The 20,630-nt window shown below is 42.6% G+C and overlaps 1 protein-coding gene across 1 annotated transcript; it reads left to right on the plus strand.

Annotated features, from left to right (window-relative positions):
- Positions 1 to 4,928: 4,928 nt before the first annotated feature.
- LOC311224214 (elastase-1-like) lies at positions 4,929 to 20,343 on the plus strand (the record flags this gene model as incomplete). The annotated part of the gene is made up of 8 exons (XM_084309107.1): positions 4,929 to 4,974; positions 5,660 to 5,760; positions 7,653 to 7,753; positions 11,924 to 12,049; positions 13,378 to 13,514; positions 14,684 to 14,826; positions 19,604 to 19,757; positions 20,291 to 20,343. The coding sequence occupies exons 1-8, from the start codon at positions 4,935 to 4,937 to the stop codon at positions 20,341 to 20,343; spliced, it is 855 nt and encodes a 284-aa protein (XP_084165233.1). The 5' UTR covers positions 4,929 to 4,934.
- Positions 20,344 to 20,630: the final 287 nt, after the last annotated feature.

A 20,630-nucleotide genomic window follows, 5' to 3' on the forward strand; every position in this document is an offset into this window, starting at 1 on the left:
ATGGCGAACAAGCCAGCAGAACTATCCGAGCCCCCGGGTGGGTGGTCGAAGACCTTTTGCATGTCGGCGATGTATGGGGGGAACGAATTGCAGAGGGAGGACTGACTGAAGTGGAGAGCTGTTGCCCATTCTAACGCAGGACCCTTGAGCAGACCCGACAGGTAAGCGATTTTAGATTCATCACTTTGGAAGGTGTGCGGCTGTTGTCCGAATACTAGTGAACATTGAAAAATAAAGGCACGACATTTAGAGACGTCCCCGTCGTAGCGTTCTGGTGCGGGGACATGGGGCTCCCTGTACGGGGGCGTGACAGGTGGGGTAGGCTGGGCTGTGATGTATGCATCAAAACGGTTACATTGTTTGTCTCACTCCGCAGAGCTGAGCGTGAGAGCGCTGAGTTGGGCAGTGGTCTCCTCTAGTGAGCGAGAGTGTTGGTTTACCAGAGTGGCAGTGGCGGCTCGCCACTGGTGGCGCTATGGGCGCCGACCCACCTGTTAAATGAGAGAAGAAGAAAAAAAAAACTTTTTTGTTTTTTGTTTTATAGCCCTATAAATAATATAAACATGTTTAAAATGAATAATATTTACTCATTTTAAGTATGTTTGTATTTCCAATGCACAATATAACGTTATTATCTAAATAAAAAAAACAGCGTTTTCATGGGCAGGAAGTGACGTTTTTTTTTATTTTTTCGTATTTCTCGCCCGGGCAAGAAGCGATAGCGCTCTGAGTGCGCGTCACAGTTTGATCGCTGTCTCCGTCACAGCCAATCAGTGCATACGGCGTTGTGCGTTGAAATATGACTATTATGTTGGAATCCGAGCGCGATTTGAAGCGGTCTAGAAAGCAGCGTGAACTTCCGTGAGAATTTCCATAGCCGCATTTCGCGGAGACGCTCTCTGATTGGCCGACGCCAGTATTTTTTTCTATGGCAGAATTTCACAGAGACGATCTCTGATTGGCCGAATCCAATTTCTAATGTTCCAATTCTGGCTTCTAGCTTGGTTCCTGGTACTAGGACTGTTGTTTGTCTTAGAGCGTGCCGTGCTGTGACTGCAAGTTCTTTAGACTGTTAAGCTTAGGCACTCTTTCAAAGTTGGTTAAGGTTAGAGTTTGTCTTAGAGCATGGCGATAGAACGCCAGGTAGTTTGCAGTCTGTTCGAGCGGAAATGGACAAAGGAATGTACTTGTTGAGTGTTGTGCTAACGTCGACGAGCTCAGCTGAGCTAACACTTGGCTAACAAGCTATATGGCGGATTATACACGTTTCCTGCCCTGGACGTTTCAACTAAACAGTGAGTCTCTCTCTCTCTCTCTCTAACGTTAGTACTAGTACTAGGCTGGTGCGGGCTAACTGGCTATCGTTCTGGCAGCTAACGTTAGTACTAGTACTAGGCTGGTGCGGGCTAACTGGCTATCGTTCTGGGAGCTAACGTTAGTACTAGTACTAGGCTGGTGCGGGCTAACTGGCTATCGTTCTGGCAGCTAACGTTAGTACTAGTACTAGGCTGGTGCGGGCTAACTGGCTATCGTTCTGGGAGCTAACGTTAGTAGTACTACTAGGCTGGTGCGGGCTAACTGGCTATCGTTCTGTGATTTGTTTACTTGGTAACACGGGTTGCTAAGGAATTTAGGTTCGAGGTTGAAGAAATCTCTCTCTCTCTCTCTCTCTCTCTCTCTTCTTAACGTTAACGGTTGTAAATAGTTTTTTTAGGAGCAGTACTACTGCTGGCCATTCATGAAGCGAGACATTGCTGATTGTTTATTTATCGATGGCTCATTGATTTAACTACTGCAGCTCTCTCGGATTGAAAATACGTGGATTATGGCTTGTTCAATATCGTCTATGTTTCAATGAATGAATGAATGAGAACTTTATTAACAGATTGCAGAATGGGTACAATACAGTACGGCTCAATACACACAATTGTTAAGGGGATGCAGACCAGAGAAAGACGTTTGTCTTGTTTACATCAGGGTCCCAGATTTTCGATTCATATCGATAGTTTAATAGCTAGCCTTGGCTCGTTTAACAATATGCAAAATATGTGTACAGCCCTGTACTCATACTGAAGTTATTCTTGGTATATAATAGGTCTGATTGTGTAACGAATCGATTCCACGTCGCGCTGTGTGTGAGAGAGAGAAGGAGAGAGGGAGAGATCTGCCTGTGTTTGGAGACGGGCGAGTTTTGTTTCTAACTTTTCTATTTATATTGTGTTTCAAGTTGTGAATTAGAGTCTAGACTATACTTTATTTGACTGGTTGTGTGTTGTTGTAGTAACAGCTGAGCGACTTGTTCATAAGAGCCGATTCATTGCCGTGAGCGTGAGTCGAGTCTTGCGTGGTACAGTACTGTACTGTACATGTTCGCAAAATATTTGGTATAGCGCCCCTAGTGGCGAAGTACCCAGCGGCCGCCACTGCAGAGTGGCGTGTCCGTTGATGATGGTCCGGAACTCTCTCAATTCTCCGGAATCCTGTGGTGCTGGACTCGTCATTTGGTCGCAGTGTTCTGTTAGGGCAGCAGTGGCGGAGCCCAATAGCAGAACACAGGAAGAGAGATAATGGAGCGTTTTAGGTTGGTTTTAATATATAGGCACCAAGCAGACAGGTATGAAATGTACAGGAATGTACAATAGGTGCGAGCAGGTGCACTCCTCGTGCAGGACAGGGACGTCCAGGTGGGTGGTGTCTCGGGAGACAGCGTAGCACGGGAGCGGTGGTCCTGGGCACAGGGAGAACAAAGGTTAGGACAAGGCAGGCGTCGTACCTAGGTTGTTAGGATAACACTGCGACGAGGGACGACAGGATCCGTGGGTTGATGTAGGGGCTGTTGATGAGGGAATCCCTCACAGCCGCACTGATTGATGTCCCTCTGGCAGCGCTGGCAGCGTGGGAATGCTCGGGTCGGATGCTGCCCATATAAGGGTGTGGAAGCAGGAGGGAAGAGGAAGGCTCTCGCCGTGATTATGACAGTATTTTTTATTAATATGCAATTAAAGCTCTTCTTCCCTTCTGTACCTATCGAAAATAGATAGAAAACAAAGCAGTGTAGCATTGACGGAGGATGTACCCTGAGACAAAAATGAAACAATGCTGGATCTGTGACTTCACCATAGAATTATAATCTTGTAACAGGTGTCATCCTCCAAATCATACTGTGCTGATTACATAGCTGTTTACGAATACAGAGATCACGGTCGAATCGTCCTCCCCCTCTCTGCTAGGTCTAGACGACCTTGTTATCCCATCTGGCCACCACACCCTGACAGTTTATCTCTGTTCTGTACACAGTGTGATTGAGCAATATTAATAAGTTAAAACAGCCCATTCTCACAGAACCCGTAGCCCCTAGTTTCCCAGAGATGACGGTTGTCCTTACATGACCCAGTCATAAAATACAGAGTAACATATATTAGGATTATGATATATAAAAGTACATTTCCACTACAATACAGTAAAAAGTAAAAGAATAAAGACCAAACACAAAAAAACATATACAATATACAAAACTAAGATTAACAAAATGCAAAAGAAAACGAAATGCTAAATGAGGTAGGATGAACCCTAAGACACGTACTGTACATTTGTGAAATTTAGGACATCGTTAAATGCAGTGATGTGAAAAGTGATGTGCTATGTCCTATACGATGGTGGATGGTGATGTAGAGTAGCGGAAACTCTCACATGTCCGAGCGACGAACACCCCCCCCCCCCCCCCCCCCTTCCCCTCACCCCCCAAGAGGCCCAATGAGGGCTTATCTTATGTGGTGCCGTACGGCGACATGACCCACACAGACGACAACAATATCAAACATTTGAAAAAACTTGAGCAGTGCTGGATCACTGATCCTCGAACGTGGTAACCAGTGGCGTCATTTCAGTAAAAGGCAAGGTAACGGCGAGGACTGAGTCGGGGGGGCGGGGGGTGGGGGGCTCAACGGGGGGTTACCCCCCCTTGGTGGATTTTTTTTGTCAAATCAGTTGTGCAATAGTCACTTTTGGTGAGTTGTTTCTATACAATTCAGTTATATGACATTTAGGTATGACACAGGACTACACAAGCATTTTTAGTATAGAAATGTGTCAACAGACTAAAGCAGGGAACCACAATATTTTGCATACCAATTATGCAGAATATAATATCATAACTATCTATAATTTTTCTTGCAATTGAGCCAATTTTCCTTAGGTACGGTTTTGAGGTGTGTGTTCAACAGAATGTAGTATCAAAAACACATTCACAAAAAGTATGGGTTACTGAATGCTGAACTGCACTGTTATAATCACTAAGCCATTGTAAGACCTTACCTGTGTCCCTGTATCACTTGTCTCTGCTGCCCTTTGATTAAAAAACGTCCCTATGTCCGTTTTCCTTTTTTTTGGGCATATTTCAGTTAGTCACAGTAAAAGTCACCTAGTAAAAGTGAGATAATTGACAATATCAAAACATGCTAGGGCTGTACCGAATAGTTCGAAGCTTCGTTCATAATGTTGACATTCGAATTCTAAATCAACATAAAAAATTGTAATTAAAAAAAATTTAAATTAAAGAAATCTTTTATTTTTATTATTTTGTATTTTTTATTTGCCAAGGTATGGCGAGTGCCATACCTTGCCATACCAGAACGACGCCCCTGGTGGTAACACAACAAGCAACACACCGTCTGTGGGTTTAGGTATAGCAACAAGTGAGTAAATAATATATTGATGAACAAAAAAAAAGCTTACTGTGGTGTTTGACAGGGGTCAACAATGTGGCCTCTAGGCCTCATCCAGGCAGTGATAACTGTGGGACACACGCAGGTGGATACCAGCTGGCTGCTGTTGTATAAGGGGTGACCATGGCCTCTTGACCTCCGAGGGGGTATAAATGCCCAGTGGTCCTGTTATTCCGCATAGAAAGAAAAAGCTTTGACAAGACTGCAGCCATGCTCCGATTTGTCCTGTTCACATGTCTCGCAGCCCTGGGTAAGCTAACATCAAACATTCTCTCGTGTCATTGTAGCACCACCTTTCATGCAGATACGAATATACTATATTATGTTTAAATTAGTGGTGGGACTCGATTACAAATTTTAATCAAATTTATTCGAGACTTTATAGTTAATTAATCAAAATTAATCACATTTTAACCACATATCAATATTTGATGCGAAAAGCAAAATTGTTCAATTCAAATGGATTTTGGTATACAGTAGGAGTGAATCAATGAATATACATTATACATACATTTAAGCAGCTAAATGTATTAGCTACTACACAGACCAACAGATCAATGCAATTTTTTACAAAGTGAAGACATTTTAGGAATACTATATAGCGCAAAGGACCTTTTGTAAACTCAAGCACTTTCCAGAACAGTTGACCATTTAAAAAAAAAATCTTGATTGATCTCTTATTTTTTTAGTATTCTGTATGAACAAACCAGACTAAGAAAAAAAGTTATTTGCTATGTATACTTTATACTTATAGCACATGCATGAGTCTAGTCTGCTTTGAAAGGTAACATTCTTACACAATAAAGAAAAATCATCATGCGATTAAATGCATAAATTTTTTTTACTTTTAATTATTTCTGTAGTTAATTAATCGAAATGTATGCTATAAAGTCCCAGCCCTAGTTTAAATATACTGTGTGTCTCCTCCCTCTCAGTGCTGGCTGAGCTGGAGCCCCAGCCCAGGTACCTGGAGGACAGTCTTGACGAGAGGGTTGTAGGTGGTGAGGTGGCCAGACCCAACTCCTGGCCTTGGCAGGTATGTTCCGTCTTGACCTCACAACCACTTCTTCTCCGCTTCCTGTCCGATACTAATAATAATAATAATAATAATTCATTTATTTTGTATAGCGCTTTTCAAGGACCCAAAGTCGCTGACAGTAGGCAAAAAAAAGAAAACAAAGAAAAGAAAACAAAGAATAGAAAAACAAAGAAAACAAAGAAAAACAAACCAGAGGGAAACGGAGGACAATAAGAATACACAGGAAACATAAAACCACAAGTAACGGATAACAAATGCGGGAGTGAGTAGGGGAGACAGTCGGGAGGAGAGTAAGGGAAAACCCAGGGGGGTGGGGGGGGGGGGGGGGGGGGGGGGGGGGCAGGAGAGGAGAGAACGTGGGGCAAGGGGAAATGGTGGCGAGTTGGAGGAGGGTGGTTATGGGTAAGGAAGGTTGAATGCTTGGGAGAACAGGTAGGTTTTGAGTCTGGATTTGAAGGTGGAGAGTGAGGGAGAGTCTCTGATGGTCTGGGGGAGGGAGTTCCAGAGTCGGGGTGCAGCTCGTGAGAATGCCCGGTCACCGAAACTTTTGAGTTTGGATGACGGGACAGTGAGGGAAAGAGTGGAAGAGGACCGGAGGGAACGGGTGGGGCGGTAGAGGAGAAGGAGGTCAGTCAGGTAGGGGGGGGCCAGGCTATGGAGGGCTTTGAAGGTGAGGAGTAATGTTTTGAAGTTAATGCGTTCCTTGATCGGGAGCCAGTGGAGGGAGTGGAGGACAGGGGTGATGTGTTCGCGGGACCGGGTGTTAGTGAGGAGGCGAGCGGCTGAGTTTTGGACCATCTGCAGTTTATGGAGGGAGCGGGAGGTGATGCCAGTGAGGAGGGAGTTACAGTAGTCCAGGCGGGAGGAGATGAAGGCGTGAATGAGGGATTCAGCAGCAGGGGGAGAGAGGCAGTGACGGATTTTGGCAATGTTGCGGAGGTGAAAATATGAAGTTTTGACAATGGAGCGGACATGGGGGTCGAATGAGAGGGTGGGGTCGAGGATGACACTGAGGTTGCGGACTAGGGGGGAGGGGGTGATGGTGGAGTCATTGAGGTGAGTGTGATGGGTCCGGATCTGGTGAGGGTGGTGTTGGTGCCGATGATGAAGAGTTCCGTCTTGTCACTATTTAATTTGAGGAGGTTATGGGTCATCCAGGTTTGTAGTTCAGTGGTGCAGGATTCAATGTGACTGAGGGGAGGGCTGTGGGGGGATTGTGTAGTGATGTAAATTTGGGTGTCATCAGCATAGCAGTGGAAGTTGAGGTTGTATTTGCGAATGATGTGACCGAGGGGGAGAATGTAGCAGATGAAGAGCAGGGGGCCTAGACTCTAGAGGATCTGAAAACAGCTTTTTTCTCCCTCAGCTTTATTATCACAGCATATATACCTATCCTCACCTGTCTGTACTTACCTGCACATAGTCCCTTACTACAGTATATCTAATGGTAAATGGTAAATGGCTGCTTTTTTTATATATCGCTTTTATCCAAAGCGCTTTACAATTTGTTACTCAAATTTGACCCATTCACTCACACATTCACACGGCGGAGGCAACCATGCAAGGTGCCAACCTGCAATTAGGGGTTAAGTGTCTTGCTCAGGCACACATCGACACGCTGCCCGGGAGGAGCGGGAATCAAACCGGGAACCTCCGGATTGCCAGACGACTGCTCTACCTCCCGAGCCACTGTTGCCCCTACTGTATATATCTGTACATAGCCTACGCTGCTGGCCAGTAGTACGTAGTCATACTGTCTCTATTTATATAATACAACTCTATAGTACATACATATGATTAGCACTACACTCGTCAGTACTACTAATTTATATATATATATAAAGCAAACTGACCCCCCGTCAACCACGTCCCCCTCCGCCCCCTCTCAGATCTCTCTCCAGTTCAAGTCTGGCAGCTCTTTCCATCACACCTGTGGAGGAACTCTGATCAGGAGAGGATGGGTGATGACCGCAGCTCACTGTGTGGACAGGTGGGCGTTTCATATGATCACAAAGCAGGGTACCTGCAGGGTATTAAAAAGTATAAAATTCACAATTCTCGATTTAAGGCCTTAAAAGGTATCTAAAGGTTTAATTTCATCTCAGATTTTATTTGCACAGGTATACATTTCTTTTTGGGGGGGGGGGGGGGGGCAGTCGGGAGATGGAATAATGTTAAATATATGAAATGTTTTTGTATTCAAGTTGTGGTTTTTTTTGCAAGGCAACCGGGAGCTTGGTGCCTCTGGCGAGAGCTTGGATAGAACATGTGAGAATTTAAATTGCTGTGAAAGTGCAGCCGCCAGTTCAGTGTCGCTATTGTGTGTTCAGTGTTTATTTTTGCTAGTCTGGTCGTGAAATATTAGATGAGATCAGGAAGCTGCTGATTCTCACAAAGTATAGAGAATAATTATCCAGACATCGAGGCAAAGTTCATTCACATACAGTATGTATTCCAATGTGAAATGACATTGGTCTATGCCTGGCATTATTTTGACAAAATAATAATATACTGCATGTCTCAGCAAAACCGCCAGACGAGATGGGCATGAGGCGAGGAGTGAATACTGATTAATCACAGACGTGGTCACAGTTTGTGGTCCTGGGAAGCTCTACGGGGGGAGAGCGCGACACTGAGACTAGCAGGTTTACACATCTGATTCCTAACGGAGCAGCCACACTATAATACAGACACTCACGGTACTCTTAAGATAAGATATTCCTTTATTGATATCCTTGGGGGGAAATTTGGGCATCATAGCAGCATGGGGGAGGGGGGAGGGGGCAGGGTAATAGTAGAAAGACATAAATATAGGCAATACAATTTAATCTGAATATAAAATTTGAGAAAAAAAATTACGGTGTAAACAATAGAATTAACTCTGAATGTAAAAATATAGGAAAATAAAGATGTTCACCATAATATGTTCAATGTTTGTTTTTAAAGCCCTAACTGGACAGGCCCTCTCACAGACATCTTAACCCCCTACTCCACCACCAGGTCCCTCAGGTCGGCTGACTTGGGGCTTCTGGCCATCCTGCTCATAGATAGAACACTAGATAGCTTACCCGCGCTGCCGGCCGCGTCTATGCCAAATACAACGCTGTTCAGTTTCGGGTTCCTCTGATTGGCCACGACGCCCACGTGACCCCGCGCTAGCACGCCCCCTTATCCACGCCTGCCGCTATGCCGCGCCAAGCTCCTCTGTGTGTTAAAGCGCGCGGCAGAGCGGCAGAGGTCCCTGTGTGTTCTCGCCTTCCTCAATTTATACGCATGGAAGTATTGACTACGCCGTAACGAATCATTAAAAAAATATACCGTTAACTGGAATATGTTGTTTCTTTACACATATGTTGGATTATGTAATTGGTTTGTCATGACAAACCAATAAAATCGCTACAGAGCTCTTATATTTGGTATGAGTGGCGACGACTTGACTTTCACTTTCGTATTTCGCTTTCGTCTTGTTTAATCAGCCGCTTCTAAAGTCGCTGTCGAAGCCTGTTTCCGCCTCCGCGTGCTAAAGTTCTGGTAAGTTTAAAGTGCTAAGTGCTGCTAAGTGCTTTATAATATTGTATTTTATAATATTGTCGCGCATCACGCGCAACGCCACTCTGAGTCAAGAGCTCTGTCATTGAAGTGGGTGGTGTTACCAACAGCGTTCACCCTGATGTAAAGTAGCGATTTGCGATTGACAAACCAATTACACAATCCAACATATGTGTAAAGAAACAACATATTCCAGTTAACACTTTGATTGCCTAAGGCTAAATTCATGATATACCATCCCTTGCCAGCTCTATTTGTCTATGGAGAAGTTCCCCTTCTTTGCAGGGCTATAACTTTTTAAATTCTATTGCTAGATTGCCATTATTAGGGCCCATTCAAGGTCCTATATGTATTGTTCATGGTGTATGAACGTTAAACTTTTTCATTCACATATTCATACTAAAATATGATCTAAAGTATAAGTATGTTTTCATCTCTTTCTGCAGCTTTCTCCAGAACGTGATTTATAGCCCCAAATGCATTATATTGATGATCAAATACAGTTTGGTAGCGATCCGTGCCAGATGAAACATTTCAAATGGACGTGCTTCTAGAAGTTTCTACGTATCATCTGATGATGACCGGATGGGCGGGGGATCGTTTATAATTCCGTGGGCAACGTTATACCATTCATCTAATGTGGGTCAAATGTTCATCATAGCAGTTAGTGTCGAACACGGTAATACTACACGCTAAAACTCACCCCAGTCTCCGCGGGCCGTTGGGTGATCAGCGTGGGGTAGACAGTTTTCCATTATGGGATGTCGAAATACCCGGTCCATTTCCAGGTTGTATAATAGTATATACGTCCAAATCATGTTGTTTATCGAGTTATTGGCAACGGATCGCTATGTATTGTGTCGAGCTCGAGTCCCGGGACCTATAGAGAGTGCCCGGAAGTAATATGGGTGATCACCACTTCATCCACATGACTTCCTGTTTGGCGCTTCTGCCGATCGGCCACCAGATGGCGCTCTTGAACCGCTAGAGGATTGAGAGGAGCTCAGAACTGTGTGTGAAGGCTGCAGAGGGGAAATATGATTCCGATCACAGATTTTTGAAATATCGATATTAAAGACGAGTTAGGGCGTCCTCGGCAACTTTAGCATGGCTAGGAAAGACGCCTAAACACGTTTTCGGCACTTAAAGTGTACGGTATATTTTTTTAATGATTCGTTACGGCGTTGTCAATACTTCCATGCGTATAAATTGAGGAAGCTGAGAACACACAGGGACCTCTGCCGCTCTGCCGCGCGCTGCAACACACAGAGGAGCTTGGCGCGGCGTAGCGGCAGGCGTGGATAAGGGGGCGTGCTAGCGCGGGGTCACGTGGGCGTTGTGGCCAATCAGAGGAACCCGGAAACCGAACAGCGTTGTATTTGGCATAGACGCCTGCCGGCCAATGGAGAGCAACATCGTCGTAGGACGGCCATATTGCCCCAGGCAGCTCAGCTACTGATAACATTAATGTCTATGGTGCATGTACTATTTAAATAACCATAGATTGCTCAATTCTTTACCGATTTTCAAACGGGTTGGTTTGCTATAAACATCAAAGATGTAGTTATGATAATGCATACTTAAAAATTTAAATATGTTTTTTTACAAACCGCTTGAATCATAGCCACGTTAATAATGCTTGTAATAAACCAAACCGTTTGTAAATCCGTCAATATTTCAGCGAGTTATGAGTATTTTTGTCTGTGCAGATCACTCACCCTCACTCAAGGCTGACTGGGGCAAGATGGCGGCGGTTCAGCGACGCTGGTGACTCCGCCTTAAGCTATCTAGTGTTCTATATATATCTATGATCCTGCTCAGGGGTGACTGTGCCTGTGCTGCTACACCCCCCTTTCTGTCAGATCTGCCCCCTCTGTTGATTCCTTTACCCCTTGGATCCCCCCGACATGGTGTTTTGTGCCTAGTACAATATGATCGGTTTTTAAAGGTGCTGTAAGTGTTGCTTTGTGTTAAAATACATGTTCAATAGCTCTACATTCTAACATCCGTTACTGATATAGTGTTTGGTTCCAGTCCCTCCGCTCTACAGTAAACACTTTATCCGTTCCCAATTTATCCAATCAGGAGAGAGAACCATAGATATAGATTTTCTTTGACTTTTACTTCAAGAAATCCTGCCAAGCCAAATTAACTTACTGCACTGGCAGATTTGACACATTTTAAGATGTATTTGGTCAGAAAGTTTTTGCAGTGTGGAGTTCTCTCTCCTAAAGTGGGAACAGGATACCAGGAAATGTATTTTCTGTTTACTGCAGAGCGGAGGGACTGGGAGACCCATGTTACTGACCAAACACTCTGGCTGTCGGAATGTAGAGCTATTATTTTAACATGTAGACCATTTATTTTAACAAACAAAAAATACCACTTACAGCTCCTTTAATTAGTTGACTATTCTGTGTAATGATGCCTATGTGAGCTCTTATTTTTATTTGAAATTTATTTTACTACCTGCACTTCCGTACAGCATTTTGGTCAACGTGGGTTGTTTTTAAATGTGCTTCATAAATGCATTTGACTGGACTCGACTCTGTCGTATAATAAGCGTGTCTTGCTGTCGTTGTGTAATAAGCGTGTTGTTGTGCGTCCCTAGGTCCAGGACGTGGCGCGTGGTTCTCGGCGAGCACAACCTGAACAAAAACGAGGGCAGGGAGCAGTACATGAGCGTCAGCCGCGTCCACCTCCACCCCAACTGGAACTCCAACAACGTGGCCGGAGGGTCAGTAACAGCTCCCTAAACTAGCGCTCGTCTGGTAGTCGGAAAGGTTCCCGGTTCGATTCTCGCTCCTCCCAGGCTTGTTGAAACAGGCCAGTGTTGAAATGTCCTTGAGCAAGACGCTTAACCCCTAATTGCTCCCGATGAGCAGGTTGGCTCCTTGTATGGTTGCCTCCACTGTCGGTGTGAGTGAATGGGTGAATGTGAATGTGAGGAACAAAGAATGTGAGGAATAAAGCGCTTTGGATAAGAAACATTTACCATTTAAAGGCCCCCACTGGCAATGCACTGTTTTCCCTCACTCTGGCCCCGAGAGGACATAGAGCCTGATTGGCCCATTGCTTCATTCATCTGCTTTCTGTATTAATATTTCGACTGATTTCAGTTGACTCTGATCACTACTTTTAAGGACTCTATCGCAGAGTTGTTTACACACATCTGCAACTGTCACCCAGCCTTTTAACTGTAATTTGACTGTTCTGCTCCCGGCTGCCTTTGGGGGGAAGGATGACAGGACGGGTCAAGCGCAGAGACTCAATCTCATCTGCGACCCAAAACAAATTGCATGTGTGTGTTCCTGGGTGTGTGCCGCCCATTGCATGTGTGTGTCACTGCATGACAAATAAAGACTTCTTCAAAGTCCAGTTATTATTATTATGCTTCATGTATTACATACCTTGTAATTTTATTTGGTTATTTGTTTGATGTATGTTTTAATTATTTCCCTTACCTCTGTGATGTATGTATCATCTGTCTCTTTTCTCTTAAATCTTTTTGTCCCCTTTCCCTGTTACCCTTTGAGGGGTCCTTTTGTCCTCTCACCAGGCCACCATTGCAAATAAGAATTTGTTCTTAATTGACCTGCCTGGATAAGTAAAGGTTAAATAAATAAAATAAGAATACAAATAAAGATCACACAATTGTTCTTTTGATGATCTAGAACCCTTAAATTAGTTGAAATAGATTTCAGGTGTCTGATTCCCTCATGCATTTATGCAAATGCAGACTGTATGAAGGTACCCTAGATACAAAGAAAACAAACTTTCATACTGTCTTCTATCATGCACTCTTCCTACTATACTATGTCTTTATGACTATGCACTCACCACTGCAACTCAAACGTTTCAGCACTGTTTGATGAACATTGTTACTCAGCTGAAAGAATTGTACCCTTCCTGTTGATTTGTCGTACAGACCTTGTAAGTTGCTTTGGATAAAAGCGTCAGCTAAATGAAACAATTTAAATGTAAATGTACCCTAAAGAGCAATTCTTTGCCAGTTCTCATTTGAAACAGTTTGACCCCTGTCTGATGTGTTGATGTGACCTTTAGATGGGATATTGCCCTTCTGCATCTGGCCAGCGAGGCCACCCTCGATAGCTACGTCCAGCTGGCTGCTCTGCCTCCCTCTGGCCAGGTCCTGCCCCACAACAACCCCTGCTTCATCTCTGGATGGGGACGCACCCAGAGTGAGTATTTGCAAAGGACGACTGGAAGTGATTTTGTACTTTTATTTTAGGAGTGTAACAACCTAAATACATAATTGAACATTTGAAAACATTTACGTTCAACACTACGACTAAGTCTCTCAGTCTCTCATCTCAGTTGAACCCTTTCACTACCACACTACAAAGGGTTAAGGCTTTCACTACCACACTATAGAAGGTTAATTCTTTCACTATACCACACTATTCGTATAGTATTCGCATCATCTGAAAATGTGTGTATCGTTACACTCCTAGTATTTATCTGTTGTCCTTTTGTTTCTTTCAATAACAAAAATGAAGACTAGAAGCTATTTGATCAACATTTGAAGTGAACCCTTGAGACGAGGAACATAAGAGTGTGAATGTGATACAGCTGAAAGTAATCAAGATCTACCGCTTCTACCTTACCTTACCAATACAACTCTTCAACTTACCAACCTATGATAATTACCGTACTTTTCGGACTATAAGCCGCGGCTTTTTCCCCCATTTTTCGACCCTGTGGCTTATATAACGGTGCGGCTTATATGTGGACCAAACCCGAAAATATGGCTTTTTTTACTGCATTGAAATGTTATTTATCTGTTCCCTTATTTGCTAAACTTAATACAACTTGTAAATGAGTTAATTCTTGTTATTTGTCCGACAATATTGTGACAATCCCCTCTGTGCACGAACCCTTACATTATTACAGAATTAACTCATTTACAAGTTGTATTAAGTTTAGCAAATAAGGGAACAGATAAATAACATTTCAATGCAGTAAAAAAAGCCATATTTTCGGGTTTGGTCCACATATAAGCCGCACCGTTATATAAGCCACAGGGTCGAAAAATGGGGGAAAAAGCCGCATATGGTAATTAAACATTAAAACACCTGCGGCTTATAGTCCAGTGCGGCTTATATATGTACACATCATTCAATTTAGCTGCTGCGGCTTATAGTCAGGTGCGGCTTATATATGTACACATCATTCAATTTAGCTGCTGCGGCTTATAGTCAGGTGCGGCTTATAGTGCGAAAAGTACGGTAGGTTTGAAAACATTGTTCATCTCAAAAAACGGATTCAATGATGTTATACTGTATGTATTAAAGCGTCCCCCTGTGATCTCATCGCGTCCCTTCCCTTGTGTCTCTCTCGTCATCCATAGCCGGTGGCAACTTGTCTGCCCAACTGAAGCAGGCCTCCCTGCCCGTCGTGGACCACAAGACCTGCTCCAGCTACGGCTGGTGGGGAAGTACCGTCAAGAATTCCATGGTCTGCGCTGGAGGTGGCAAGAATTCTGGATGTCAGGTGAGCGACTAGTAGTAGTAGTAGTACATTAATAGTAGTAGTAGTAGTAGTAGTAGTAGTAGTAGTAGTAGTAGTAGTAGTAGTAGTAGTAGTAGTAGTAGTAGTAGTAGTAGTAGTAGTAGTAGTAGTAGTAGTAGTAGTAGTAGTAGCCTAGTTTTATTCATTCATCACACACAATACAATAATGCACAATCATTCAACAGTCATTCATTTGGCACTGACTGAAAAGGTACAGGCTTAAGCATAATGCTTATACATGCCTGTCCTATATTCTTAACTCATTCTCTGCCACGCTGGCCGCGCATCCTGCGGTTAGTAGGCCGGCTTTTCATGACTGTTTTCGCGATAATTCATGATCTTTGCTGAGCTATTTGTATATTCTACAGTGTTGGGCAAGTTACTTTTAAAAAGTAACTAGTTACAGTTAATAGTTACTTCTTCCAAAAAGTAACTAAATTACTTACTCAGTTACAAATTATAAAAGTAACTAGTTACTTCAGAAAGTAACTATTGCGTTACTTGAATTTCTTTTTTACATAAACAACATACACAAATCTAAACTATTTTAATGTTGCTGTGGGACAAAGTGAGACTAGCCTCCAATCAAATGCCATGTATGTAGATATTATAATTACTATGTTTATATAGTGGATCATACAAATACAATAGATGTTTTGGAACTTTTGATATGTATTGCCCCTCAACAGGCCACAACTGGGCAACATTAAATTATGCTTGTTAAGCACTATACCAAAAATAAATAACAAATATATACTGATTGATTGAACATTTTAATTAACAGATTGCAGAATGGGTACATCAGTACAGCTCAATACACACAATTGTTAAGGGGATGCAGATCAGAGAAAGACTTTCGTCTTGTTTACATCAGGGTCCCCCATTTTCAATTCATGACATTTATGACATACACAACATACAGATATAAGATTCTAATCGAATCATTCTAAACTAATCTAATCATGACATTTAAGACATGCATGACATACAGATATATATATATCTCTGCGCACCAGACTGTGCTATTAAACCAGGAAGTGCAGCACTATGTTGAGCCTGTCAGCAGTAGAGCCACTACTGCCCTGCGCTGCAGAACAACAAGAGTGAACCGCGGTCTCACGCTGACTGCTTGCTTATGTTGTTCCGTTGGATTCGTTTTGGATTATTTGGGCTCAAAACGTACACTACACGGACCCGCAGTCTCACGCTGACTGAATCGCTTGTGTTGTGTCGCTGTGTGTCAGACTGTGGATGCTTTCGAACACCCGCCCACCTCTACCTCTGATTGGCTTACCATGACATTTTACTCAACCTCAGCCAATCATCAGCATGTATCCGCTTGGCTCGCACACTGCCCACTAAACAAGGAAGAACATATTGCCTCTCAGCGCAGATATCTGTCTGATGAAAGAAACAGGTTCATTCATAGTAACGCGCCGCATTTATTTGCAGTAACGGTAACAGCGTTATTGAGATTGGAAGAGTAAGATTACTCGTTACTGAAAAAACTAACGCCGTTAGTAACGCCGTTACTTATAGCGCCGTTATTCCCATCACTGATATTCTATATTATAGCTATGGGGAAAATGCTATGGCTCATTTGACAGAAACTATTTGCAGTACAGCATGTAAAAAGGCATTAGTTTCTACACACTGTTGTAGTTTATTACACGCTGAACATCGCCCATTTCCGAAATAATCCAGTCTTTTTCCATAGATCGCGAGATAGGACACTTTATGTGCAATAAGCCAGAATCGTTCTGGTTGATTCCCTGAACCCCCAAATACTCCCAAATCAAAGGTATATAACATGTACATATGTACATGTACCTTCACAAAATAGTACAGTAAGCCACTGTGATAGTTACATAAACATGTTCCACGTTTGGTAAAATAGACATAGGGGGTCCTTAACGTAGCCAGGAGGTAATCCAAAAATAATAATTCCAATGATCCCATCGGCGACCACGATTACAAGTTAGTTTATATGTAATTACACGTGTTTACTCGACACTAGGTTTTGAGGCAAGCGGTTCTGCTTGCGATTGCTTTGGAAGAGCTCCTCCCCCACAGAGCCAGTCTCGATGCCTCGATGCATTCAATGACAATAATGCTGCCTTCCTATCCCAGTTCAAATTGTAGACGATACTGCCATTTGGTGATATTCGATCGGCATTGCAGTTCAAGCGTATGTGGCTGTGCTAAAATGATTCAGATCGCTCCGGGTAAGTCTGTAGCGCGGGGATCAAAGGAAAAAGATCAAACGATCGAATAACATATATACACGTGATTGTCGTTCAACGCATGGCGAGCAAACACGTATATATACGTGGATGGCGCAGATTGAGTTAACAAATTAAGGCGAGACACCCCAGGTGAATAGGCAAAACAAATATTTGTATAGATATCACTATGAAACTTTCCCAGTTTGTTATGTACATACAGTATAAACTAAGAAAAAATATATTGCAAGTTTTCTGAAATGTATGTTTATATATGCAAATGAGGCACTTCCCCATTAAATATGTGCACATTTATGGATGCAATCAGGCAAAAAGAAGTAAAATAAACAACTAAATGTGTGTTATTGATGTTTTATTGTCACTGGTTTCATAGAAGACATGTTTAGGAAGCAAAATATAACAAAATCTCAAAATCAACCAAAAAATTTATATTTGCCTATTCACTTGGGGTGAAGACTCCAAAACAGAAAAATAAATGAATAACAAAATAATAATTATTCACATTTGTAATGTTCAAAAATAGCTATACAAACCATGTTTTTGAAAACCAAAAATGAATTACTCATTCTTAAATGTATATCAGCATTGTTCCACAATTTAACCCCAACAATAGAAATACATCTCCTTTTAATCCCTTTCTTAGCTTTTTGAACAGTACATTTACAAACGTCTCTCAAATCATATTTTCTTTCGTGTATTGAAAAAGACCTTTGCACACCGTCCGGGAGTAACTTTGCTTTAGTTCTGTACATTATTTACATTATTTTATAATAAACCACTACAGTGGTTTTTAACTAGACTCTCCCCAAACATGTACTAGGGTTCTCATTAGGATATTATAACGGACCAGGCATCCGGACCACAACAGCACTGGGTTGTGATCTTGCTGTTGTAGATCTTGGGTTGTCTTCTTTCCACACCTCGCTTTGTTATGTTTTAGCCGTAAGACATTAGATCTGGGATCTAGGTCTGGGATGTGATTGTAAGACAAGATAAGATGTTATTTTATTGATCCCCTTGGCGGGAATTTGGGGTGTCATAGCAGCATGGAGGAGGGGGGAGGGGAGATACAGGTATGGACAGGGTAATAGTAGAAAGACTTAAATATAGGCAATAAGATTTGATCAGAATATAAAACAGAGAAAAATATAAACAATGTAAACAATATAATTAACTCTGATAAGAATATGAGAAAAGTAAACAGTGTAATCAAAGGTGCAGATGAGGGTCTGACCTGTATGACCTATCAGTTATATTATACGTTAAAATAAATATGGGCAATAAAGAATTAGTAAGTGCTCCAGATGTATGATGGCGCCGCTCCGACCGGCTGCCTCTCTGTTCGCTCCGTCGAGACTGTGTTTACTTTTGTTAATATTTATAGTTTTTAGAGTTTTGTGCGTACCAACTGTTGGTGCATTTAATGTATATGACCGTCAGTCACTCATAGACATTGGATTAAACTTACCAACTGGATTACTCGCTGGATCAGCTTTATGTTATTATGTTATTTGATACTATCTTGTCTAGCACAGTCTCTGGAGCGTAACAGTAAGAAGCATTTTGTATGAAAGTATTCTGTACTTCTGTATGACAACTATTAAAGAACTTGAACTTGAACTTGAGGTTTGGGAGATCCAGCATACTACCTGTAGTTTTCATTTCTTTGAACCAATCAAAATGATCATGTGCTTAAAATGGAATCGTTGATTGACTTGGTCTTGCAAACTATTGTGTTCCACCCACAATAGTATAGAGCGGTGGGACAGAGACAGGACTGTGGGCATGGAACGACCAGTGGAGGAGATACTGTAAGGACCAAGAGAGAGCAAATTAGGGGTGCAGAGATAGCAGTTCTCCTGCCGTTAGTTCTTCGGCTATTGGCAGCAGTCCATGCCCACGGTTGTGGTGCCTGATGGCTACTAGTATGAAGGACTGGCCGAGGCGATTTATGGTGATTTGTGGGAGGGTGTCTATGGCTGAATGTGCTCCTCATAGATAGTGTTATAACAGCATGAGACTTCCCCTTAGATTAGGGCGTGCATACCGGTAGCAGGGTTGGGATCAATGCACTTTCAATTCAGTGAAGTCAGGCAGTAGTAGAAAATAATTTGTCATGAAAAGGTTGCATCGTCCAACCTACTGACAGGTAAATGAGACTGGATGTTCCATCATCTGCAAGTACAGTAAACAGTATAATCTCGGTTTGAACTTTGAATTGATTGAACTGAAATGTATCTGCTCTGGGATGGGGTATCATCCCTTAACTCTTTCACTACCAACTACAGAAGGTTAACCCTTTACTATCACACTACAGACGGTTAACCGACTGTAGTGTGATAGTAAAGGGTTAACCTTTTGTCACGTGGCAGTGAAAGGGTTAACCTTCTGTGTTGCCCCAGTAAAAGGGTTAACCTTTTGGTAGTGTGGCAGTGAAAGGGTTAACCGCCACACCAGCACTCAGCTTTTGGAGGCCGTGTCGTTTTGCCAACGGTGTGGTTTCTCTCCTTCCCCAGGGCGACTCCGGCGGCCCCCTGAACTGCAGCGTGAACGGCCAGTGGGTGGTCCATGGCGTGACCAGCTTCGTGTCTTCCTCCGGCTGCAACGCCAACAAGAAGCCCACCGTCTTCACCCGCTCCTCCGCATACATCGGCTGGATGAACGGAGTCAGTAGATTCAAGATTCAAGAGATTTATTCGTCACATACATACACGAGACATTATAGTGAAATGAAGGTCGCCATGCCCGCTTTGATTGTGCAAAAAATACAAATAATAATAGAATAAAATAGAATAGATAATAAAATAGACATGATAAAAAGTACTAAGATAAAATACAATGCAATGCTAAGCTTATGAATTAAAAGGTAATGAGTCCTATATACACTACTATACAATACAGTTATACTATATCTAACTATGCTATACTAGCTATACTAACTATACTATACTATACAAAAACATACAATTATGTATTTTTTTCTTGTATACAGTAGAACTCCAGGGGGACGCTCAATGTGTCCTTATGTAGGCCGTGTCATTATATTAATCACACCTCGTGCTCTACTGGAGCTGGACATGTAACACTCTGTTCCTTCTCATTCAGTTGTGCGTAGTAGTCACTTTTGTGGTGTTGCTGGATGACCTAAAAGGAGGATTTCTAACATCAAAATGTAATGTAATTTCTCTGTCTTTCCTTTTCAGATTATGGGTTAAATTGGAGGAGGATCTCCGTGGAGACCGGCAACAACAACTGAATTAATCACTGTCAAACTGCATCCATGAACAATAAGCTATCATTTAAGCATTCATCCCAAAATCCGACGTCTAAATAAATATTACATGATTCACACTGTAAATGATCTGACCATATTTCTTTGCAGTAGGCCAGGTGTGTAGGCCTGGTAACTAACTGGTCGGCAATCCAGATCAAATGTAAAATGAACTGGAACCACATTTTCCATCAGTTTTAAAGGTCACTACTGACATATCAGGGCATGTGTGGGTTTATCCCTCCCTGTTGGAAGCAGCCATAGCATAGAAC

The sequence above is a fragment of the Notolepis coatsorum genome (assembly GCF_963971535.1).
Source record: "Notolepis coatsorum genome assembly, chromosome: 1".
In the NCBI taxonomy this organism is placed as follows: Eukaryota; Metazoa; Chordata; class Actinopteri; order Aulopiformes; family Paralepididae; genus Notolepis; species Notolepis coatsorum.